General features: G+C 41.6%; 1 protein-coding gene across 2 annotated transcripts in view; it reads right to left on the minus strand.

Moving 5' to 3' along the window:
* Positions 1-1,704: 1,704 nt before the first annotated feature.
* Rab11fip1 (RAB11 family interacting protein 1) overlaps positions 1,705-25,612 on the minus strand; it is a 31,500-nt gene continuing 7,592 nt past the window's right edge. Inside the window, exons 2-6 of one of the 2 annotated variants that reach the window (XM_015501263.2) lie at positions 16,904-17,349; positions 15,012-15,795; positions 12,129-13,940; positions 11,185-11,293; positions 1,705-5,372 (exon numbers count right to left, since the gene is read on the minus strand). In XM_015501263.2, the coding sequence (XP_015356749.1) occupies positions 5,154-5,372; positions 11,185-11,293; positions 12,129-13,940; positions 15,012-15,795; positions 16,904-17,349 (3,370 nt within the window). In that variant the 3' untranslated portion in view covers positions 1,705-5,153. The remainder of the gene's footprint in view (positions 5,373-11,184; positions 11,294-12,128; positions 13,941-15,011; positions 15,796-16,903; positions 17,350-25,612) is intronic. The other variant, XM_015501264.2, reaches the window with a different exon arrangement.

Here is a 25,612-nt window from a genome sequence, read left to right on the forward strand (position 1 = left end):
AAGACCTAACTCCCTCCAATTAGGTCTTACCTCCTAGAAGATCTACCACATCCCAAAAGCCCCATGGGCTGGTGACCAAGCCATTAGCATCTGGGCTTTTGGGGGATATTTAAGATCCAAGCCACAAGTGTTGTATCTTCCTTTTAAAGTGTATCTATTTGTATCAGAGGAAAATTTCTAGGACAAGTAGTCAAAATAATAGTGGTTACCTCTTGGTAGGGGGAAGTTTTGACTGTTTACTTTTCCAAGAACAAACATGTTATGATATTACTTAGAAAAATCTGCAAACTGAGCCTATGGATTGGATAGTGGAGGGGGAGGAACAGTGTTTTCTGCTGCTCCAGAATGGACCACAAGAAGTCATTAATCAGCTAAGCAGAACCTGTACCACCTGGAGGAGGTGGGTAGGGACTACTTAGCCCCTGGACTTCTGGGGCTTGACTTCCTTCAGCTCAAAATTCTGAATTTGTAAATGTTTTCCTTCTTATGCTGTTCATATACCCAATTTTCATTTCCCTGACTTCTTGGTATTTTTTAAAAAGCTCTGTTATTAGCAGCTGGGCTAAGGGGACTCAAAAGAGAGACTTGTGTCCCTGGATTTTGAAAATGGGGCTGGGCTTGGTGGCAGTAGCAGGAACCAAACAGAGAATTCCAAAAGCAAAAGAAAGACTCTATAAGAGAAAAGCTGAGGTCATTTGTGTAAGCTTTTCTTCCTTGGAGACTCTTCACCTAGAAGCCTCTTCCTTTTTTTTTTTTTTTAATTCAGAGAATTGAATCCAGGCTTCACACATGCTAAGGAAGTGTTGTACAGGGATTTTTTTTTTTTTTAACCAAACCTATAGGGCTGAGTTTCTTCATTAAGAGAAGCTATTTTGGGGCTGGAGATGTAGCTCAGTGGTAAAGTACTTGCCTAGCATGTGCAGGGTTCTGGATTCCATCCCCAGTAGAGAGAAAGGGGCGGGGGATGGAAAGAAACTTTTTTCAGATGCGTTGACATGGTGTTTCCATTGATGTCCAGTTGGGGTATCCAGGCTTGTCCATCAAATCCAGGGAGGTTCCCCAGACCCAACCCAGAGCTTCTTGGGCTCCACCTGCCTCTGTTGCTCTGTAATGTGACCTTAATATCTACAAGACAAACATTTCCCTCACTGGGAAAAAGATTTGGCCTTTGGAGAGATGAGCTCAGAGGAGACTCCTTGTCTTGCCCCAATAGCCTCTATTCTTAAGTGGATCAACTAAGTTGACTGAACCCAGAAACTGCTTCCCAGATGGGGCACTTACGAACCCAGTGTGAATTCAACTCATGTCCCCAGGTGAAGACTTCATTCTCTGGGAAAACTGTATGTAAGCACAAGAAAACAAGAAAAGCTCTGTGTCCACTGGCTCAGCTAAAGGCACCAGCTAAAAGGAAAAGGTGCAGCTTTAGAGTTGGAGGCAGAATATTCATATGATGTGTACTGGCTTAATGTCATACCATAGTCTCTCAGGACAAGATGAGGAGTGTGTCTTAGCAAAGGGATATAGAGATGTCTTGTCCTCTGATGGAGAAAGGGCCTAGGGACCCCTGGGCATCAAGCAAGGTATAGCAACAAGAATCCAAGTGGGAGATCCTCATGGATCTAGTCACGTATACCACTCTAAGAGATTTTCCAGAAGACAGAAGAAACCTTAATCATACCCATATTAAAATAAATACACAAAATCTTTGAAAGACAGTACCATTTTATTTAGTGTTATAGGAAATTTTAGGTTACTTTTAAAAAATAAGACAAAGAAATTTTAAAATCCCAAAGTAACAAAACAAGAAATAGTTTATTCTGTAATCCAAAAACTCTGGGGGATCCTTCAATTGGAGGGAAGGGAAAGTCAACTAGTAACTCACATAGTAGAAGAAGGAAAAATACAGAGTTGAGACTGGTATGGATATTAGAAGGGAAGGTTCTCCCATCTAAAGCAATTAATTAGTAGATCTAAAAAAAAAAAGGAAAAAGATGGGCCTTAGTTCAGTGGTAGAACGCGTACTTACTAGCATGTGCGAAGTCCTGGGTTTAATCCCCAGCACCAAGAGAAGAAAAAAAGAAGGTTGATTGGGAGAAGAAACCCAGGGAGAAAGATCTTGCATAACTTAACACAAACAGGCCTCCGGCCTTCAATACAGTATGTGGCACAGTGTCAGGACCTTCCTCCCTCTGGGCCCTGTAGAAAGCTTTCTACAGGGCTGCATCTCATCCATGCAGCATAGGACTGCATCTCATCCATGCAGGCCCTCCATTCTGGGTCCATACAGAACATGGCAATGGGCAGCTGCTTGCTCCCACCTTCTGTTGCCTCAATGAAGTCAGCAGGCTGAATAAAAAGGCAGGACATCTGGCAAAGCCCAAGGAATGAGATGATATGAAACAATCAAGCCAAAGATTGACATTTTTTCCACAAAAATGACCTCCAAATGAAGTTCACTGGTACTTACTTAATCTGATGCTTTCCTGCAATCCTAGCTGATGTTTCTGGAGGAGACCAGACAAGCCCCCCCCCCCCAAAAAAAAAGAACTGCTCTCACTTCTGTGGAACACAGCTTCCTCCCAAGGCCTGCTAGGTATTAGCATCTGCAGCAGGCTCAGGCAAGTGCCAGCTCTCCTGGTGCAGATGGATAGATGCCCTTAGGCCTATGCCAGTTAGAGCTGCTCCTGTGCAGAGGCTGTTCCCTAACTTCTGTTAATGGCTCAGAGCATGCTACAGCTGTTCTTAGATAAGTCCCTTCTCCCAGCCCCAAACTGAGCCAAGGACAGTTAGTAACTAAATGACCTCCAGGTTATCTATTTTGTGAGGTACAAGGAATGCTAGAAAGTGAATTTTTTTTTTCCAGCAGTGGCAGAAGCCAGATACCCTTGAAGTAAATTGTCCTTCATTCTCCAGAGTTCCCAAGTGGCATTTCAGAGAACAGGAATTCACTCCTCCACCCAGATGTCCCTCTCCAATGTTGACTGAGTTACATACCCAAGGTCCTAGCAGCAGATATCTCCAAAGCCCTCATGTACCATGTAGATCCTCACACTAGCTCTTTCAAAGGAGAGAAACCATCCAGTATATACCTGCCTCCCAGCGCACTTGGGTTATCACAGTAAAATACATTTATATCAAGTAAAAAATATGATGCAGAACAAATATATACATGTACATTTCCAGAGTTCAAGTGGATATACAGTTTCTTTAGAGGCATAGCAACACATTTCACAGCACTACAAAAATACGAGGCATTTGAAGTTTACAGTGGTCCCAGTACTACAGGAAAGAATTAAATAAAATAAAATAGCTGTGGATTCCTAAAAGCTAATTAGATAAATCAAGTTACAATATCACCCTTCAGATTAAAGTGCTCTAATAGAACCAAGGCTGCAGGAAGAACAATCCTGAAAAGGGACTCTTGTTCCTTGCCCTCACCGTAAGAAGGACATACACAGAAGAGAGTCTCCATTTAATAACTGCCACCATCTCAACCCATGCCAGTGCCATTGACCTCTGATGATTCTTCCCCAGGAGAGATGTCAGGATTTGATGAAATTCCATCACAATCAGGAGGGGAAAAATGAGCAATTCAAAACATTCTAATTTCAATATGATGTGAACAACAGTAAAATTACCTGAAAAACTTGAAGTGGTGGTACAAGTTACAAAGAAGGCAGGTACCTAGCTTTAAAAAATGTCCGTATTAATCTAGTTTTAAAAATACAGACAGCCAAAAATAAGTATCATCTTGTTCCCCACAATTTTTTTTTTCCTGGTGCTGGGAATGGAACCTGGGGCCTCCCAAATGTAGGCAAATGCTCTGCATATGTTTCATCCCCAGCCCACTCTTCACAATTTTCTAACAAGGGGGTAAAATGTCTGTGAGTCTGTTCATGAAGGAAAACAAAAAATAAGCAACAGTTTAAAGGCTGCAGCATTTCTGTTCTCTACTAGCTTTTAAATTTTATCAACTAAATTAAGCCCTGCACTACAACTCTCATAGTATCCTGGGAGTAACTTAGGTTTCCTTTCAAGCAGAGACAGACAGTATTTAGAGGACAAATCATATGGATACATCCTTATTCCTTTGTGGTTTCTCATGACATACATGACAAAGGTTCCCGCTTCCTCTTTTTTGTGGTGTTGGGGATGGAACCCGGGACCTTGCACATGCTAGGCAAGAGCTCTACCACTGAGCTACACCCCAGCCTTCTTCATCTTGAGGAGTCAGTGGGCCCTGGCTCGCTCCAGGGAAGCTGCCAAGGAAACCAGCAAGCCAAGCAAAGGCACAGATGGAAATGGCCAAAGGAATCTTACTAAAACCATTCTGTACCTGAAAGAACTGTTTTAGTAAGAGTTTGGATCACCCAGTCCCTTATTAAGGCACTGACAAAGCCAGTCCAGCCAGCAGGAACCTTGACTTTGATCAACTTCTCCTAGTTGAGTGAAAAGTCATCCTCTAAGTCCCATATTCTACTTTTTACATCTCCAAGAAAAAGGACCTATGGATATTTTAAGGTCAGAGTGGTGGAAGCTGATGCTGAGAAGAGGTGGTTTGTTCAGAATCTAAGAGGCACACTCAAGAGGCTTTCCCTAAATGACTGCTCCAAGTCAAAAGAAAAAGAGAAACAGGAAGCAAGTCTAAGAAGCCTGGTAAATTTACATGGTATCAAAATTCAGCATCTGCATCCAAAAAGCCACACCTGAGCTGCTTAAAGGCCAAGAAAAAAACAGGTAACAGCACCAATTGTGGTCCTTTTCTCATTTCACCCCAAATTGTAATGGCTGGAGATATATATTTGAAAAAGCTCAATATCAAAGAAAGACAACCCCACTATTAAAAGTCCAGTGCCATCTGAATCTTTGATTCGGAATTAGTTCTTAAGACGACGTCTCTGGTGGGCATAAAATATTTACAACATAATTCAAGGCACAGTGGCATTTGAAAATAAAACCCTGGGAATGTACAGTAAAAGATTCACTGTAATAATTAACCTGGTTTCGATTGGTAGAATTAACTGTTGACAGATAACACACAGGAGAGATGGTGATTTGGAGCCTACTGGCTGATTATCAGGCATACTATGTTCTTGACTTCAAGAGCAGGTAGAAACAAACACAAAAGCATCTCAGTGTTTTATCCTGGCAGTTCACATCTTTCCTGCTTTTTTGCCAACCTGAGCAGGAATGCGGAGGATGTTGGGGGTTTCTTCCATGACTCTGACAAGCAGATTGTCAATGTAGTCTTCCAGCTCTCGAACCTGAAACTCCTTTTTGCTTATGGTTTCCTTCTGTTTGAGGACCAACTGGATCAATTCGTCATGAGTCAGCTGTGCATAGGCAAAGGCAGGGTCTGAAGGATTGTATTTCTTGGGAGAAGGGAGAAAGCGGGGGAAAGATTATAAAAATCAGCATAGATATCAAATATTTAAAAAGAATACAAAAGAAGAAAATGTTATTAGTGACCTCAGTCTCTTGGAAATCTGTTTTCAATGAACAGTAAAAACAGATTATTGATTAAGTTTCTATAAAGGGTGAGTAAGAAATATTTTAGACTTTATGGACCATATATAGTCTCTGTTGCATGTTTTTGTTTTATTATTTTAAAAAATGTAAAAAGCCAGGGGCTTAGGATATAGTTCAGTGGTGGAGATTTGCCTAGCATGTGCAAGGCCCTAGGTTTGATCTCTAGCACTGCAAAAGAAAACAAGTAAAAACTACACTTGGCTCACAGGCCACAGACCTCTGAACTTGACTTTGGTTTGGTGGTTTCAAAAAATATTTTCACAGGAGCTGGGGCTGTAGCTCAGTGGCAGAGCGCTTGCCTAGCACATGTGAGGCACTGGGTTCAATCCTTAGCACCACATAAAAATAAACAAATAAAATTAAGCATGCCATCCATCTACAACTAAAAAATAAATAAATAAAAATTAAAAATATTTTCACGACTAGGAGTTATCACACAGAGGCAGAGCACTTGCCTAGCATGCTGAAGGCCCTAGGTTTCATCCCCAGCACTGCAAGCAAAAATAGAAAAGGAAAAAAGAAATGTCATCAGCCAGGTATGGTGGTGCATACCTGTAGTCTCAGCTACTTGGGAGGCTGAGGCAGGAGGATCACTTGAGCTCACAAGTGAGACACCATGTCAAAATAATAATAATTGTTGGAGGACTCAATCCTCCAAATGTGCTAACAATGCAGGGCTGGAGACAAGCACCAAGGAAGAGGGGGACCATGAAGAATCACTAGAGATAGAAGGTGCAGGAAGGTGCTCTCCTGCCAACATGACAAGGTGCTGGTCATCCCAGGTAGTCTGCTACTGCCTAAGCTACACTCAGAAGGATGTGGTGATTAGGTCAATGCAGTGGCCACTCAAAGACCTCACCTGAAGTAATTTCATACTCAAAAAATATGCAGTCAAAGCCAAGTGCCACCAGGCCACAGTCTCACTGGCAGCCATCTAGGACACGCCCTCTGGGTACACAGTGGCCTGTCCCAGAGCTGAGTGTTCTCACTCCTGATGAGGGCAGAAGCCCTGCATAGTTACTGTGTTGCTGTTCCTTACCAGCATTTATAATCTAGGACCACAGGAGCCCAACCACAAGCCAAAGAAGCCTGAAGCACTGAGGAAACACAAGATGAAAAAGTCGTATTTAATATGTAACAAATCGTACTAAGTCTCCATAAAGGAGGAAAAAAAAATCGTGACTTTTCTAGTAATCTCCGGCTTAGGAGATTTATAAGTTTAAGGAAAACAAGATCCTGGAGCAACCACAAGATGATTTTTGCCTATAGAATTCAAGCAATGACAGTTTCATTGCCCTGAGGGTCCAACAGTTTCACAGACTACCAGGAAGGTTAAGAGACTACCTCCTCCAAGTTGTAAGAAGCTAAATCAAGGGCAGAATCAACACTGTTCAACACATGAACAGAAGCCCATTCCAGTCAGTGAAGTGAACTGCTTATATGTAAGCCAGAATTCGGACTTGGAGTCCCAACCCTCCTACTTTGGCCTGGAACAAAAACTTCATGATCGCAATACTAGCTTAGAAATACACATTGACATTGACATATACAGAGTGGGTTTTAACCCAACTCAGGCTGCACATAAATAAATGAGATGTTGGACTACTTTTCTAAAACCTGCATCTTCCTTAATCCTTCATTATTTTAACTTGTTGAAAGCATACATTCCTAGGGTATCTCCTCTGCATCTCAGTTACTGTTTTGTTTTTGTTTTCAGTGCTAGGGATCAAATCCAGTGCCTAGCACACCCTAGGCAAGCACTGCCACTGAGCTATACCCCTAGCCCAGTCACTCTATTTGTGACTTCCAAATCTATATTCAACCAAAAAACTGCATATATGCAAGAGGTCTGGAGATTGATTGCACAACAATATGAATGTTCCCAATACTACCATGCTACATTAAAAATGACGAGATGGAAAATTTTTATAGTATGTATACTTTACCACAAAAATAGTACCATGTCTGCTTATATTTTGTATCAAGAGAAAAAAGTCATCTTTGTAAATAAGGGCCAAGAATACATTCTCAAAGGTTTTTTTGTTTTTGCAGTACTGGGGTTTGAGCCCAGTGGCACACTACCACTGAGCCACATTCTCAATACCTTTTTTTTACTTTGAGGCAAAAAAAAAAAAAAAACTTTTTCCTGGGATGGAAGTGAAACTCAGAGGCAGAGTGCTTGCATAGCATTCACAAGGTCCTGGGTTCAATCTCCAGCACTGTAATCAATCAATTCATTTCTCCCTCAAATAGCAGTTTTTTTAAATTACAAAAACAATATTTATCTTACAGTGTAGGAATCATAAAGAATATAATTTTATATTATTACTATTTTGTGAGCATTTTCCTATCATAAAATTTTGGTTAAAATTGTTTTCATAGATTATTAAAAATTCATTATATTTTAACATCTCTCTATTGCTAGATATTCAGGTCATTTTTCAATTTTCAGAATTATCCATAACATTTTTATTAAAATGCATGCATAGATCTTTGTTATATCCCTAAATATTTCCTTAACATAAACACCTAGAACTGAAAAGGTGAACACACTTAACAGTCTTAACAGTCTTCATACAAACTGTCAACCAGCTATTCAAGTTGGATTCTATAATAAAAGGGAAAAGAAGATACATAGGACTTTGAAATCATTAGGCAATCCTAGTTATGTGATTTAAAAGAAAAATCATAAAACAATCCAGCCTTCTAAAAAGTAATACAAGAAAGAACGGTGCTTGTTGTTGTGTATTTCCTACTAGGATCCAGTTTCACACTGCATTTTTCTTTTTATGTAGTTGCAATAATGACATACATGGAAATGCATATCCAACTTTTTCCATGTAATATAACAGAAGATTTTAGGATCCAGTTGTCTTTATTATTTTAAAATGGGAATGTTAAAGCCACCTGGGTAAATAATACACTCCCAATTATAAATCATCTTTGAAGAATGGAGGCCCTAAAACTACAGTGGGGGTGGGGCAGGGATGGGGGGCGCGGAAATCACTGTAGTAATGATCCAGCTAGGCCTTCCTAAGTTTAGCTATGCAATTTCTTTCCCTAACCCCTCTCTTATTTTGCAACATTCCTAAGAGTAGTTATTTTTATAAATACTGCTTTATGCCTAGTACAAAGTGTCTATTATACAGCAGGCCAATGGTACAGTCTCCAGGGGATTTTCCACATTTACAAAGAATATTTACGAGAGAGGGTCCAGGACCAAGAGATTTGTGGCAGGCAAAGGGGCAGCAGCAGGGTGTACATATCAGGGCAAAATAAGTAGTGTTGCCTTTGTTTTGAGGCAAGTCATTCTATTAATCAGTTCCAGGAGATAGACCTCTGATTAAATGAGCTTTGAAGAGTAAATAAAATGGAAGGCCAGAGTCTTTCCAGTTTCCCAAAAATAAAGCGTCTGTTTCTCCCTGGGTTCAACCCCCAGCACCAAAATAAATAAATAAAACCAGAAAGAGCCACAAAGCATTCTACAGTGAAAGGAAGAGGGGATGGGAGGCTGCTGAATGACTCCAATTTTCATTCTGGTCACCTTTATTTTGTTCTTTTGCCTTATTTCCTGGTAAATATTATTAACTCCAAGAAGACAGTACTGCTGCTTCTACCTGCAACAATCACACAGAAGCCAGCCAAGCAGAGCAGGTCGGTTTATACTACGTATAAATTTTTAGGTTAGGGCTAAAATGTAGTAGGTACTCAGTGTGGTCACGGCAGGTAATTTTGAGAACAATGCCTAACACCTGGCCCACTGGCATGTTCTACCAGGGAAGAGGGCAAGGGAGCTTGAATGAGGAGGCTACCTTGTTTTCAGCAATAATTAGTTGTCACTGCTCAGTCTCTCTTACTGAAGACTCGCATTTCCAGCCTCCAGTGTATCTTTATCCCAGCTCCTCATGGCTGAGGTACAATGAAGACAGAAGGAGGAACATTCCCCAGCACTTAAGAAAAATGCTGGGCTGGGATTGTGGCTGAGCAGTAGAGGGCTCCCCTAGCATGGGCAGGGCCCTGGTTCGATCCTCAGCACCACATAAAAATAAAGGTATTGTGCTGTGTCCATCTACACCTAAAAAATTTAAAAAGAAAAATGCTTTCAGGGGCTGGGGATGTGGCTCAGTAGTAGACTGCTGGCCTAGCATGCCCAAGGCCTTGGTTCCCAGTACAACAAAAAAGAAAAAAAAAGTTTACAGTGATGCGAGCAAAAATTTTTATTTCAAAAACCAAAATGATGCCCTGGAGTCCAGGGGACTATAAAATCTGTGACTGAAAGAACCCTTTTAGCTGCCCTGAATCAAAATAAAAAAAGTTTTTTTGTTAGTTTTGCAGTGCTAGGGATGGAACCCAGGGCCACACACATGCTAGGCAAATGCTCTACCTCTGAGGCTATACCCCCAGCTCAAGAGTTTATTTCTACAGACTGCAGTTCCCAGTAATCAGAAGGAAGTTCCTCTCTACATATTTGAAATACAACACATCCTTGCCCACTAAAGGTCACTGTTTCTCCATAAATATTCTCTTCCAGTTTGTATGATAATGAGTCAAAGACCAGGGCTTTGCAACGCAGCAGTATTCTAAATCCTTCGGATTTTAAAACAAAAAGAAAGAGGATGCGGGGAGGACAGGGTGTAACTGAGGGGTAGAGTACACACTTAGCATACTCAGGCCCAGGGTTCCATCCCCAGTTCAAAAAACCCCCACAAACGTGAGGAATTATTCTAGAGTAGCATACTAAAGAGACAACTACCTGTAGTGAGTAATACAGGACTGGAAAAACAACTGAATAGGTCACTATTGGGATAACTGAAGAACCTGAAATAGGTACTATAGATGAGAAAACAGTATTGTTAAGTTTATAGACTATCCTTATTCTTAGAATTATGCACTTAAATATTTAAGGGTTTAAAAAAAAGGCATAGTGTATACAACACACTTTCAAATGGTTCAGACACGAAGTTACATGTGGCCTGGGTATACACACATGCAAAGAAGGGGAGGGAGAAGAAGCAGAGAGGGCAAGGATGAAAAGGTAAACCTGGTCAAACATTAACAAAACTGGTGAATCCAGAGGAGGGGTGTATAGGAGTTCTTTGTACTGTTGTTGCAACGTTTTTATATTTGAAATTATTTCAAAATAAAGTCATAAAACAAGTGCATCTAAGCAATAATCACAATTCAAGAATTTATATTCTTACCAAAAGATAAAAAGGAAACATGGGAAAAAAGAAAGCATCTGACTTGAATGGGCCAGATTGTGGGTGACATTTTCTTCTCATTAAAGAGAAGTACCAGGAGCTAGGTATGTAGCTCAGTGGGAGAGCACTTGCCCAACATGTGTAAGGCCTTGGGTTTGATTCCCAGAACTGCAAAAAATAAAAATTCAAAGTAAATACAAAGAAGTGACAGTTTCAAGCATGTTGAGACAATTTCAACAATGAATAGGTGACTATAAGAGAAAAGTAATTATCCACCCAGCAGAAAGGCTGAGGGCTTCCAGGTTATCCAAAGGCTCAAGTGATCCTCCAGCTTCAGTATCCCCAGCCTCCTGGGAGTACAGGTGTGTGCCTCCACAACCAGCTATAATGACAACTCTGGACATGAGTGTTTTGTAGATCCCTAACTAACATGACAACGTCTTAGAACACATACCTTCATCATGGCTTCATTGATCAAATTCTCACTGATGATGGTAGCAGTTCCCAAACTGGAGTTAGCAATCTTGGTGGCTGTTGTGTTCATTGGCTTCACAGGGTGAAGTCTAAAGAGAAGGGGGAAAGGACCCTTAAGCCTTTTGTAACCACAAAACTGAGAAACAGACCATTTTAAAGATGGCAGGCAGCAAGTCAGGCAAGGGGATGGGGATAGTAGTGACACTCTGTTCACATCTCCATCCAGCATATACTCCAAGGTCTCAGTTCCTGTGGAAATGAAAGCAGGCAGGACTAGACAGCCACAAGAAAGCCAGCAAAGCACATCCTTGGCCAGGTGTCTTGATGTCCTCAGGAGCCCTTCAGTCTTGTTATCAAGTATTAGAAGGGATGAAAGACAGTCTCATGCTGCGGGTATAGCTCAGTGGCAGAATGTGTACCAGGCATACACGAGGTCCTGGGTTCAATCCCAGAGCCTTAAAAAAAGGAAGAAAGAGTACAGTTTCATTTTTGGTGGAAACTATAGCCTAGAACTCCACTGAGGAACTCTCTGCAGAGCTCTCTCTGCTTCTGCAGTAAAGAAAGAGTTCAGAACAAATGTGCCAGCTGTTCAACACCACTAGATTCTACTGCTCTATCTTAGCTAGTTTCTGAGACTTATACACCGGTCACACTACATTTCTGCAATTGGAGAACTCTTGATCTGACTGTGCAAAACAACTCCTAAACTATCTTTGAAGATTATTGCTACATTCTTGCTACAAAATAAAGCAATCTTGAGGTATCCTCACCACAAAGGACAGACTCTGTCAAAAGGCCCTACCAGCAAATCAGGCAAGCTACAACATGAGGACATCCATATGGTCTGAAAGCCATAACCTCTGTGGGTAAAAGCAAAGGGGGGACATCTCTCCCATTTACAAAGACAATCTCCCCATCTCTCACCTGTGCTTGGTTGCCCCAGTTCCAGCGCTTGGCTGAGCTGAGACTGGATGTGTCTCTGAGGGTGAGACCCAGGCCTGAAGAAGCGGCTTCCTCTTGCCAAAATTGTCAACTTTACCAGCGGAGCCCTCTGCTGTTGCTTTTTTTTGAGATTCTGCTGTACTGGTGTGGTGAGTGTTGGGATGTGGAGAGCTAGGGAGAGAGTGTATGGCAGGAAAGGTCTCAGAAAGGGAGGAGCTGGGCACAGGAGAGTCCAGGGCCTTGACAGGAGGCTGACTTGGCCTCTCGTCTCCCTTTAGTCTTTCTTCCTCACCACTGCCAGGGTCTGGCAGCTGTTTATCCACACTTGAGCTCGTGCCAAGATGTGGTTCTAAAATTCCTAAAGCTGCCATCTGCTCTGAAGGAGCTGCTGTGGGGGCCTTTGACCTGCAGTCGTGCAGACTCTCCATGGGTGCCGACCCATCTGCCCCACCACTCAGCCCCTTTCCCATCTCAGGACAGGGAGGTAACGTGACTGAGGATGAAGCTCCTGCTTCAGCCAGCTTTGCTGTCTTCCTGTCATCTTCAACCTGATCTACTCTTTCATCATCTGAGGCCACTTCAGGAATGGAAGGGAGGGTCAAGTTCAGATCAGCCATGATGGGGGACTTCATATCTGAGGCAGATCTAAGGCTGCTCAGGGGGTCTGACAACAAACCTTCATGATCACTGGCTTTGCTCTGATATTGAGCCATAAGGGCATCATCCCCCTCAATCCTGAAGAGTGAGGTGCCTTTCGCAGAGCTGGCTTCACTTGTGGGGTCTTCTGAGGGACCCTCATCACTAGAAGGAGCGAGAAGGCAATCTTCTGTGGGGGTTGGAGCACTGCAAGCCTGGGCCACAGCCACAGATTCCCTCTCTGAGTCTTCTGTGTGGGGACACCCAGGAGGTTCCACATCAGGCACCTTTCCCTCAGCAGTCCCTTCAGAAGTCACCTCTTGGGGATGATTTTTTTCTTCTTCCCCCAACCAAGTGTGTTTCCCTACCTCCTCTTCTGTGAAGAGCTGCTCCGAAAATGATACGCGCTTCTTGACTCTCTTTTCACCCTCACTGACATTCAGACCCATCTCTTCCTGTTTCTGCAACATGGCGTCAAATGGGAGCACTGCTTCCTCAGTTGCAGAAGTCATCCCACCATCCTTAACTTTGTTGTCTCCCTCCAAGGGAGGCTTCTCAGCGGGGCTTACATCTCTATCACCCTTGAGGGAAAGCACAAATGGGACTTCATGGGCTTCTTGAGATGAGGGGATGTGGTCTCGTGTTGGGGAGGGAACTTTCAGAAGTTCTTCTTTTGGTTGCCCCGCTTCAGGATGCTCCAGGAGAGGCTTTCTGGGTTCATTGCTGCTGGCATTCTTCTCCTTGCCTGTCTCACTGATCTGCCCCCTTGGAGAATCTTCCATTGCTTTCCATGCTGAGACAGGTGGTTGTTTAAAAAGTGATCCCAAGGCAGAAGACATTGTATTTGGAACTGCTATTAAACTTTCCTTTTGCAATTCTGCTTTAAGAAGCAAAGATGGTTCTTCAGAACTGGCCTGGCCCTGGCCTGTGGGGAGCCCATGTTCGATCGGGGTGGATGTGGAAATTGGAGCTACTATGGGAGATGAGGAGGAATAGAAAACAGAGGGACTTTCAGAGGAGTGTGTCTCTGAACTATGCCCCAATTCAGAAGAGACAGGGGCCGGATCAGAACTGGAAGGAAGAGCAGAAAAAGAGAGAGGAGAGTAAGGGGAAGAAGGAAGCCTGGCTTTGGGCTGAGCCTCTGGAGACACTTCCAGTCTGCAAAAAGGACAAAATAAAATCTGCAGGTCAGTTGCAGATGCATGGTAACAAACAGAAACATGTAAAAATAAAGTTGCTCAAAGGGGGAGAACTTTTTTTACCTGAGGGGAAGTATTTGTATAAAGTAAAAGGAATACCAATCTTTAAATTCAAAAGGGACACTTTGGAGGAGGTCATAGAGATTGAACCCAGGCCCTTGAGCATACACTGTTCCACTGAGCTTCACCCGTAGCACCTAAAAGGGACACTTACATCAATCACCCAGCATGCCTGCCACAAAAGATATGTTGCAAGAGGAATGAAAAGACCCAGGTAAAGCAGCAGCCTGCAGTTGCTTTGATTCATTAACACAAAGCCCTAGCATTTGATCATGGTAGGACAAAAAGCATCTAAAAAGTTCAAAGCAGTAAAAGAAGTAACACAAGGAAACGGGTACAGATTTTGAAGAGAATGGTGTGTGTGTGTGTGTGTGTGTGTGTGTGTATGATCAAAGCAAGCAGAATCTCGAAAAAAAATTTTCTTACCCCCAGATCACAGAAATATCTCTAATGTGCATGTAAGTTATGTGGAAAAGCAGAAGTCCCTCTAGACTCGGGGAAGGTTTTTCAACCAAATGCAGAGGAAACATAGTGAACCATCATAGGAACACTCAGACTGAGGGTCTCTCATGCCAGCAAACGAAGGCCAAAGTGCAAGGAGGAAAAATAACATCTTCCTCAAAGAGTGATGTGCACTAATAACTTAATAAACATAGGTTGTGCACGGAACAGCCCCAACCTGGTATTCTGAACACACACACTCAGAATCTGTCACAAACCATCGCATTTCACTGTGGTCTAATTAGCTTCCTGAGAAGGACAACCCATGTCTGCTGGGCAGTGGCTTTTGGGCTATGAAATAACACTGCATTTTGTGCAGGGCAGGCTATCTAGGCAGTAGGGACCCATTAAAACAAACAACCCCAAATAGGACACCTTTGGCACATATAGGTACCACTATGGGACATGCCAGATTTGCTCTAATGGAGGCCTTGCTGAATGCCACAGAGAGCAAGGAGGAAAGACTTACCGAGGCTTGACGGCTTTGGTCTGGGGAGCCCTTGCAGAGGGAAAAGGTAGCTTTGGTTCAGACTTGGACTCAGGTCTGGCTTCTGGTTCTGAGATCTGCACATCTTCAAAGGGGTTCAGGGAGTTACCCCATCCAGAGGCGTCAGCTGCAGCATCTTTCTCGGACCTTCTCATGAGGTCTTCCTCTCTCAGCTGGGCTTCCTTGAGTTTGCCTTCCTTCTCCTTCCATGGGATGGAAGGAGGGCTTTCGCCTTCACTGCCCTTGGCCACATCCTTCTTTCCTGTCACCAGAGAAAACAAAGAGGACTTCTTGCTCTCCTGCTTCTTGCTGTCTTTGGTTTCTTTTGTAGCCTCCAAATTCGCTGAAGCCATGTTTTCCCTATTGTCACCACTAGACTGTGGTCGGTAGGATGGCAGAGACATGGACTTCATGGACTCCTTGGTGGGGACATCAGATAGCCACTTATCATAAGACATGCTGTCTCCTTCCCCAGGCTCCTTCCAAGATCGAGCAGCCAGGTTTTCAGTAGATGAGAACAAATGCTTCTTCCTGAAGCCCTGAGGGGATGGGGAAGAAGAAGGGCTGCTCTCCTTGGTCTCATTCTTGGCTTCTGGCTGCTCCAGGTAAACATGGTTCCCATTGATACAGACATTAGAGCGGGAAAGTGTGTCATTCTTGGACCGAAGGCCCCCAAGAAAGGACAGTCCTTCCTTCTTGGGAAGGCTGAAGTTGATCTGGCTCAGTTGCTTGGAGTCTGCACTTGCTGTCTTTTTGTGGGACATGACTAGGAAGAAACACAAAAAAATAGGGGATATGAAATTAAACTAGTGGAGGCTGGGGCTAGGGCTCAGTGGCAGAGCACTGGCCTAGCATGCCCAAAGCACTGGGTTCTATCCCCAGCACCACAAAAGAGAAGGGAAAGGAAAGGGAGAAATGAAGAGAGAGAAAAATTAAATGTGTGATTTACAATAGGAGGTGCTGACATTTGTCAATGTCTGGATACATTTTTGGTTGTCACAACTGTGTGTGTGTGTGTGTGTGTGTGTGTGTGTGTGGCGGGGGGAGGGGGTGCTATTGGCACCTAGCAGGTAAAACCCAAGGATGCTCAATGTGCAGGACAGACCCTTACAACAAAAAAATTATTGGGCCCCAACAATCAACATTGATTGAGAAACCCTGTGTTAACCCAATGGAAGAGGCTAGCAGAGATTTAGTCACTGAAATTGAAGTCCAAAATATGGAATTAATTCAGAAAGAAAGGAACTGGATCACTTAGGGATGTATCCCGTGGGAGTCAGGCATGTAATAGGGACTCATTAATCATCTGATGAATTAAAGAAGTATCAAAATTATGACAAGGTTCCATGATTTTATCCTTAAAGAAAAATTTAAAAAAAAAGAAAAACTGCAAAACAACAAAACTTGGATGCACTCATTCTGTTAGTCCCATATTCTAGTATTAATGTATATATGTTACAGAACAAGACACTTTGTAAAAGGCACCTTATTCATTCTTAGAAACCAGAAGGTTTAGGCCAAGCAGGGTAGTACAGGCCTATAATCCCAGTTACTTGGGAGGCTGAGGCAGAAGGATTGCAAGTTCAGGACCAGCCTAGACAATTTAGCAAAACTGTCTCAAAATAAAAAGAGCTAGGGGTAGAGCTCAATAGTAGAGCACTTGCCTAGCATGCACGAGGCCCTGGGTTCAATTCCTAGTGTTTCCAAAAAAAGGAAAAAGAAAATCATCATCATCATCTACTATCTACTATTGCCCACCATTACCATCATCGTGGAGGTAACTAAGGAAGTGAACCAAAATCTGTTTCTTCTCTCTCAAACACATGTAGGTAGCTGAGGAAGAGAGGCCAAGTGAAGAGAAGGCAGATACTCACTGTCTGAGGCAGAGGAGGAGGATTCATCCTCATTGTCGTCATCCTCCCACTGGGACTGGAAATCTCCAGGACGAAGCAGCACTTTGTCTGGCTTTGAAGTAGGCAGGACAGACATAGATTGGGAAAGTGGTGTTTTCTGCAAATTCGACTTGGAAAACAAGGTTTTGATCTTTGATTTCTTCTTCTTGTCTTTGGAAAAAGACTCATCATCACTGTCGACTGAGGGTGACATGCTGGGGACTATGGCTGAAGTGGTATCTGATACACTATCCTTATTCTTCCCTTTGATCTTGTCCTTCAGTTTTCCAAATGGATTCCGAGATTTGTCTTTCACAGAGAGGTCAAACATGCTAGCAGTCATGTTGTTCCTCATAAACTGGATGTCGACCTCGATTTCTCCTCGCTCCTTATCCTTCTTTCCTGGTTTGGATTTCAAGGTATACCACCTAAGAGGAGAAAGGCTGAGAGATCAGCTTGATGGCAGAGTCTACAACAGTGTTCACTATCCTGACTAACTGGCGTCTCTCTGCTGCTCCAGCATCTTCTATAAACACATTCTTATGCTTTCACTTTGGGGAACAGCAGTTGGGGAGGGGGATGAGCACAGAACTTGAACTTTTTTTTATTTTTGAGATTTTCTCCCTCTGCACTAGGTAAAGATAGAATCTGATGTGGAACTTGATGTATAATCATCATCTTTTTCTTTCCTTTCCTTTTATTTTATTATTTTATTATTATTATTATTTTTTTTTTTTGCTGTGCTGGGGATTGAACCTAGGGCTTCAACCATGCTAGGCAAGTATGGTACCAATAGTTACATTCTTAGCCTTTAAAATCATCTAAAATCCTAATCCAAAAAAAGAGCTATTTCTGAAAATAAAGAGCCAGGTATGGTGGTATGCACCTGTAGTACTAGCTACTCAGGAAGCTGAGAAGAGGATCATAGGAGCCCAGGAGTTTGAGACCAATTTGGGGAGCTTAGCAAGATTCTATTTCAAAAGAAGTAAACAAGTAAAAAGAAAATAAAAAGAAAAATATAAATACTCAAAATCATTTCCAATGACATTTTTTTTTTTCTTTTTGGAGCTGGGGCAGATGCTTTGCCATTGAGCTACATCCCAGCCCCATATTTTTTTTTAATAAGATAAAAATTCAAAGATCAGGCACAAACAGCTAAGAAGATAGTGTACAAATTTCTGTGTGAATCTAAGAAAAAAATCAAAAGTTCATAGAAAAGAATAATGCCTGCCAGGAAACAATGGAACAAGCTGTGTGCAGCCGTGCAAGCCTGTAATTCCAGCGGCTCAGGAGGCTGAGTCAGGAGGATCTTGAGTTCAAAGCCAGCCTCAGCAATTTAGTGAGGTGATAATCAACTAGGTGAGCCCCTCTCTAATAAAATACAAAATAGGGCTGGGGATGTGGCTCAGTGGTCGAGTGCCCCTGAGGTCAATCCCCAGGACCAAAAAAACAAAAAACAATGGAACATACAAGATGGAGTTAAAATTTTTTAAAGTGGAATAAAAGAGCCACAAAATAATAAAAACTAAATGTACATTCTAGTTATATGAGGTACCTAGCGTAGTCAAATTCTTTGAGACAGAAAGAATGATGGGTGCCAGGATTTAAGGGAAAGAGAGAGGAGAACATGATGATTTTGAAGGGTACTAAACTCTACTTCAAGTTGGGGAAAATGAAAAAGTTTTGGGGATGAATGATGGTGATGGTTAGATAATAATGTGAATGAATGTACATACCACCATAGAAATGAATACTTAAAATGGTTAAAATGGTAAATTTGGGGCTAAGAGTATGGCTCAGTGGCAAAGTACTTGCCTAGCATGTGTGAAGCCCTAAGTTCAATCCCAAGTACTGAAAAAAAATGTAAATTTTATGGTTATGTGTATTTTATCACAAGTTTTAAAAAATGAGACGTGGGAGAGAAGGCATTCTCCTCTGACTCAATAATCCAAAAGGGGAACATTTCAAACACCATTCAAATATTTCACTTGGTCATTTGCAAACTACTTCAAGACAGGACAAATCATATTATATTAGTCCACTCCCTTGACAAACTGCAGTTGCCTCCCCGCCCCCCACCTTTTGATTTGGGGGATTAAATCCAGGCACTTTCACACTGAGCCACAACCCCAGCCCTTTTTGTTTTTTGAGACAGAGTCTCACTAAATTGCCAAGGCTGGCCTCTATCTTGTGATCCTCTTGCTTTGGCCTCCCGAGTGGCTGGGATTGCAGGCAAGTGCCACCACACCTAGCTGACAAACTTTAGATAAAGAAAATCTCTTTGGCATTCATTTTCCACCTGGGAACCTGATGCCTTTGGTGAACAGCAAATCCAGTTAGTGGCATGAATGTTATCGAACAAAAAACTCCAAATGCCTGGCCTACAGAAAGCTCCATCCACAGGTCACCCTTGCAAATAAAGACTCCCCACACACTTTATTTTTTTCTTTTTTGGTACTAGGGATTGAACTCACGGGCCATTTACCACTGAGCTACATCTCAAGCCCTTTTTTAAGTTTTTGAGAGAGGGCCTTGCTAAATTTTCCAAGCTGGCTTTAAACTTGTGATTTGAAGCCTGCCAACTGCCTCAGCCTCCCATCTCAACAGGATCATAGGCATGTGCCGCCACAACTAGCTCAGAGAATCACATTCTGATGTTCTTTTGGGTGACCTATTTAAGAGAAGAAGGCTTAAGACTTTAAGGAAATGATGGTTTTGTCTAAATGAACACATTTCCTCTTTCACCTTTAGCTGTAGCTTGCTCACAGGACCCCAGGTCCCCTTAGCTCTTCCTTCAAGTAAAGGAAAGGGGTGCAGGGAAGTAGAAACCTAGCACTTAAGTAGTACCTTCAGCATAGCTGCCATTGTATACACTTGAAAACACTCTTATGCAAGTCTCAAGAATGTTGTGAAGTAGATATTACACCCACTTTACAAATGAAGAAATCAAAGCTCAGAAATTAGGTCATTGGTCCAAAATCCTAGAGCTGTTATGGGGTGCAGCTAGGATTCTGAATCAGTTCTGCATTTCCCCAGAGCTCCTATTCTTTCTCCTCCACCAAGATTCCTGTTTTAACTCTCTCCTAATTTATCTTCAGTGGGCCATCTTTCATAACACAGAGAGAAAGGAAGGCTCAAATTGAAATTGTTTATGAAGAAAGTTTATTTTCTTCTTTCTTTTTTTTTGGCAGTGCTGGGGATGGAACCCAGGGTCTCATACATACTAGGCAAGCGCTCCACCCCCATTCCATAGGCTTCTAATTTATTTTTTTAATGTTTTTTTTAATCTTTTGGTAGTTTTTTGTTTTTCTTTTTTGTTGTGTTATTTAGTTTTATTTATTGTTTGTTTGTTTTCCATTTTTAATAAGCTTCTAATTTAAATGTGTCCAAATGAGAGAAAGGGGGGAAATCTACCATAGCTTGCCATCAATCATTAATCATAAGATTATATAAAGCTCACATCATCAAGAACTTAAACTGTATAACATAATACAGTCAAGATCTAATAAAATGAGGTGAGCTACCACTTGGGATCTTTAGGAGAAACATTTTTTTTTAAAGTCATAAATTCACAGATGGGGAAGGAGTGTTGATGTTTTGAGATGTAAGGTCTTTATGGACTATTTAACCCTTGCCAAAAGAAGGCCTAGAGTCTTTCTTTCCAATAGATTTTCTAGGACCTAGCCTACAATAGTTTGCATATTGGTCATTTAGATGTTGAGAGGATTATTTGTATTTTTTTCTCTGACAGTCATGTGGTAAATGGTTGCCTTGGTGATGAGGGGTGTTTGGCTTCTGTAAATACCAATTGTAAGCACCTGAAAAGGAGAAGCTGCCGAAGGGCACTGTGAGGCTCAGATGACCACAGTGGCCACGGGAACAGGCGCTTCTCCTCCCTGCCCAGGGAGGAGGGGCCCTCAGGGGATCTACCACACAGCTTTTTCCATAGAGCCTCTTCAGTTAGCCCTGAGGATGCAAGAAACTTTAAAGACCTTCAAAGAATTCCAACTGACAGACCCTGGGACCAGGCCTGCCTTTCCAAAGGCTACAAGCCCCAAAGTGTTTGTTTTGAGCAAATCTAGAGTCAACTCCAAATCCTCCCTGGGGGCTGATAATTACTTGAGTCACTAAAGGGATTTGTTCTGGAAACTTCCAACACCACAAGGAGTTGCAAACAGAAACTTCACCAATTCTTCTTGCTGCTTATTTTCACAAGCAAACCTAAAACCAAAAACCAGATAGCTAAAAACAGCTACCAGCCTTAGGCTGTAAAAAGCAGACTTGGAATCACAGGTAAGCATCCCAGCAAGAGTTCAGAATTTTTTAAAAATTTGTGCCAGATTTATAAAAGCTGGAAAGAAAAACTGGAATTGTTTCTTTTTTATTTATTTATTTGTTTGTTTGTTTATATGTGGTGCTTAAAAAATCAAACTCAGTGCCTCACACATGCTAGACAAGCACTTTACCACTGAGCCACAACCTGAGCCCTGGAATTGTTTCTTTGACTACCAATACCATCCTAAAAGTCAAAACATGGTAACCTGGTAATATAAGACAGCAAAATTAGGTTAAGAGTGAAAGCCACAGTGCATGAATGTCTTTCCCCAAGAAATACCAAATTGGAACATGGTTGTATGTTCCAACATTTAAGATCAATTTGGTTTTTTCAGTGTTTCTGTCCCTGGACTTTTTACTTCCCTTAGTTCCTGCACTTCACAGAAGTAGTTCTTAAATAATCCAGCCATAGCATGAACACCCAGCAAGTAAGGGCAGTGTGGGTGTCTCCCTGCATTACCTTTTACACAGGCCCAGAAAACCTGAATTATCTCAGAAATCAGGGTTGGGTTCATTTTCTTAGACCAAAGGGCACAGTACAGAAATAAAGCCATAATCCCAATGCAGCAAGTTTATTTTTAAACCCATAATCTTTTAAAAAAAATTCTTTAACCTATTTTAAAAAAAAATCAAGTGATCCCTTTTCTAAGCAAATTTTTCTTAAAATAGTCATTTGAAAATTAAAAGAATATCTAAATATGTAGAAAGTGACAAGAAATTATTTAAATCTTGTGTATGTGTCTGTGTGTATTGCTGGCGCCTTGTGCATGCTAGAAAAGTGCTCTGCCACTAGGCTCCACCCCCAGCTCCAGCTCCTAAGCCGTATTTTTAAGTTAAAAAAAAAAAAAAAGCATAGAGTAAAAATTCAAATCAGACAAAATTATATAAAATGAAAAGTTTAGTCTTCCTACCCCTAAGTCCATGCCCCTCAGTCTTTCTCCCAGAGATGTTACTGTTAAAAACCTTATACACCCACCCAAGTGACAGTATGGGCATATACAAGCAAAATATATATTAATCCAGCAGGCTACTGTACTATACTGTTTTTGTGTTGTTTGTTTTGTTTCTGTCAAACACAAAGTAAGACATGGATATTATAAAAATATCCAAAAAGCCATTTATGTTTTCTACACTTTCAAAAAGATGACTTAAGAAGAGAAAGAATGATGTCATGAGCTGTGGTACACACCTATGATCTCAACAACTCAGGAGGCTGAGGCAGGGGGATCACAAGTTCAAGGCCAGTCTCAGCAAGTTAGTGAGATCCTCAGCAATTTAGCAAGACCGGGAATGTAACTGAAGTGGTAAAGTGTCCCTGGGATCAATCCCTAGTACAAAAAAAAAAAAAGATGAAGATGAAGAAGGAGAAGGAGAATAATGAATTAAAGAGAGGTAAGAAAGATACTTGCATCTGTATCCACATTATGGGAACAGAGCACAGGACACAGGATCCACCTGCTGAGCAGCCCAGCTGAGAGGCACTGTGAAATCCCTCCTAACATTTATTCTGGAAACAGCTTAAACCACCTGACCATGCCCCATTCATATGGCCCGTTTGCCAAAGAATGTAGTTAGTGTGTCAAACACACAGAAAGCTGATCCCTGGCCCTTCCACAGGAATGTAGCAGGAGCAGGCAATGCAGTTCCTCCCGTTGAGAAATGAAGGCTCCCACTGCATCCCTGCAGACATTCAAGATTACACTGGCTGCTAAAGGACTGTCTGGTATGCCTCAAAAACAGTCTTTCTGCAGCCGAAGCAAACATGTTTTTCCTTTAAAACATTCCAGAGGGCAGACATGCAGAGAAAGAACTGCTTCAAAGATTGAGTGCAGCATTTTTACATGCCAGCACTAGAAATACAAGAGATAAAGAGTCCCTAAAAAGCTTACCCTCCAGTGGGATGGAGGGAAGGTTCACCAAACATCATGAAATGCCAATTACATTGGGACAAATGCTGTCCACTTTATAACTTTGAACATTGGAAAACTACTGGACAACCTTCTTTTTTTTTTTTTTTTGGTACTGGGGATTGAACCCAAGGGTGCTATACCACTGAACTACATCCTCAGTCCTTTTCTTTTTCTTTTTTATTTTGAGATGGGAATTGCTAAATTGCTGAGGGTTTCACCAAGTTTCTGAGGCTGTCCTTGAACTCTTGCCTCAGTCTCCAAGTCACTGGGATTATAGGCATGTGCCACATGATCAGTTAACCTTCTCACTTTGAGCACACAAAAATAATTCCACATGCTAAAGTACACGATTTCACCACAAATAAGGTTCTCAGCTAATTTCAGCCCCCAGGGGCTCTTAGAACCACATACCTAGTGACTGACTGTTCATTCCTTACTGCAAAATGTATAAATGCAACAATCCCATATGAAACACAAGAGGTTCTGGGAAAGGGAAGGCAAAGAAGGACAATGAGCTAAGCCATTACTTCCACATTTTAGATGCATCCGTGTTCATCTCAAAGGGTCACCATCTCTGGGTTCGGTTTGGACTCCAGGGTCAGTGTGGAATGCCTACTTCCCTACTTGTCCAGGCCAAATGGCAACTATGACCTCTAGCATGAGTCATACCCACAGTAACCAAGCATCACCACACAGGGGATTATGGCCTCTGGTGAGGAGAGAAGCAGGAAGACCAGAACAGCACCTGACCAAATGTTTAGAAGGAGGACACACTCAATTTCTTAAATGTAGACATTTTACAAAGCGATTCATGCATTGTCTTCCCCAGAGAATAAAAATAAGGCTGAATGTCATGTGGTGAGCCATTGAGAACATCTATAAAGGTTCTGAAAAGGAGTAATTCCATTGGGTAAAAATGTTCAGTTTCTTCCCCTGGTAGCCTGGAAACAATGCGTAACACAGGGATAGAAATGTTTACGACCTATAAAATGCTGGTGAGTTTAACAAGTTTTGTAATGGAATGAAGTACTTGGTCATCAGCACCTAGCTTTGAGTACAGAATCACCCATCAGTCAATCTTTCCTCTCTAGACCTTACCCTCTGCCTGCTGTCAATTACTTGGAAGAACTCCTGTCAATTCTGAGAGCAGAGGATAGGATAGTTCACTGCTTGTTTGTTTGTTTGTTTGTTTAAAACTAATCGCTAAAATAGACATTTTACAACCACAGGAAGGTTATTCATAACCACTGAACTTGAACCTAAGAATTGGTAAATGATCATGGTAGAAGAAAGAATGCAGAAAACACAGGTTAAAAAATGCTTTGGGTCCCTTCTTATATTAGCTAATTTACAGAATTTCTGTGATCAAACATGGTGCAAGAAAAAATAATATAAAAAATATATATATATATACACATATTTTTTCTTTTAAATTGACTCACTCCCATGTTAACTGTTTCATAAATTTTCTTCAAGTCTTTTTCCTGTACTTTTTAATTATTATTATTTACAGACCCTGGGGAAAGTATTTAACTTTTCTATGCTAAGGCTTCCTATCTGAAACAGGCATAAGGGCACCTACCTTGCAAGCATATTATGAAGATTAAGAGCTTAATACATGTAAAGTGCTTAGAACAATACCTGGCTATAAGACATAGCTATAATTACTATTTAGTTGTAACCAAAGCACACCTGCAATTTTATTTGTAGCACCTGATACTCTAGTGTGTTGCAGTATCCCTACCCACTGGTTCTAATGGTCATATGATATTCTGTGTTGTGCATATATTCCATGGTTTATTTATCCATTTAGAAAGTTCTGGAAAGGGAATTTAAGATATCAACAGTTCTAACTGACTATATTACTAAGTACCCCAAGTTAGCCACCAAAAACAAATAACAATGATTTGCATTTGAAGAGACTAGGAAAGGACTCACCTATACAACTGGTTTGTATAATACAATTTCCAAAACTTAAAAAATACATTCAGAATTTTTAAAACACCATGATCAGTGTACATTTTCTGCAACTTACTGTGAGACATACTCATCCTCACAAAACCCTCCGGGGGTTTCCATACCAGTAGAAGAGGTGAGAAACAGAGAATTCCCAAGCTGTGCAAATAAAGGCAAGTTTTACAAGTGGAAAGCAAAACAAGATTCCTTTAGGGGAAGACCAATGGAATTCCAAGCATCCTTATTTGAAGATTCTCTAAGAATTAGGAACACTTTTAAACACGTAAGCCTACCACTATTACAATCATCTACTTACCAATTCTTTAAACAGCTTGATCATATCTCAAAAGCCACAAATGTTAATAGTCTACCATCAGATCCTGTATCTCATCTGCTGCCTAGATGTAAATGCCAACAATGCATTATATTTCATCTGCCAAAAACAGCCTACACAGCAACCCTGAGGTCCTCATGCAAAGAGTTTTTCTGT

This window comes from Marmota marmota, unplaced genomic scaffold, assembly GCF_001458135.2.
Source record: "Marmota marmota marmota unplaced genomic scaffold, marMar, whole genome shotgun sequence".
NCBI lineage: Eukaryota > Metazoa > Chordata > Mammalia > Rodentia > Sciuridae > Marmota > Marmota marmota.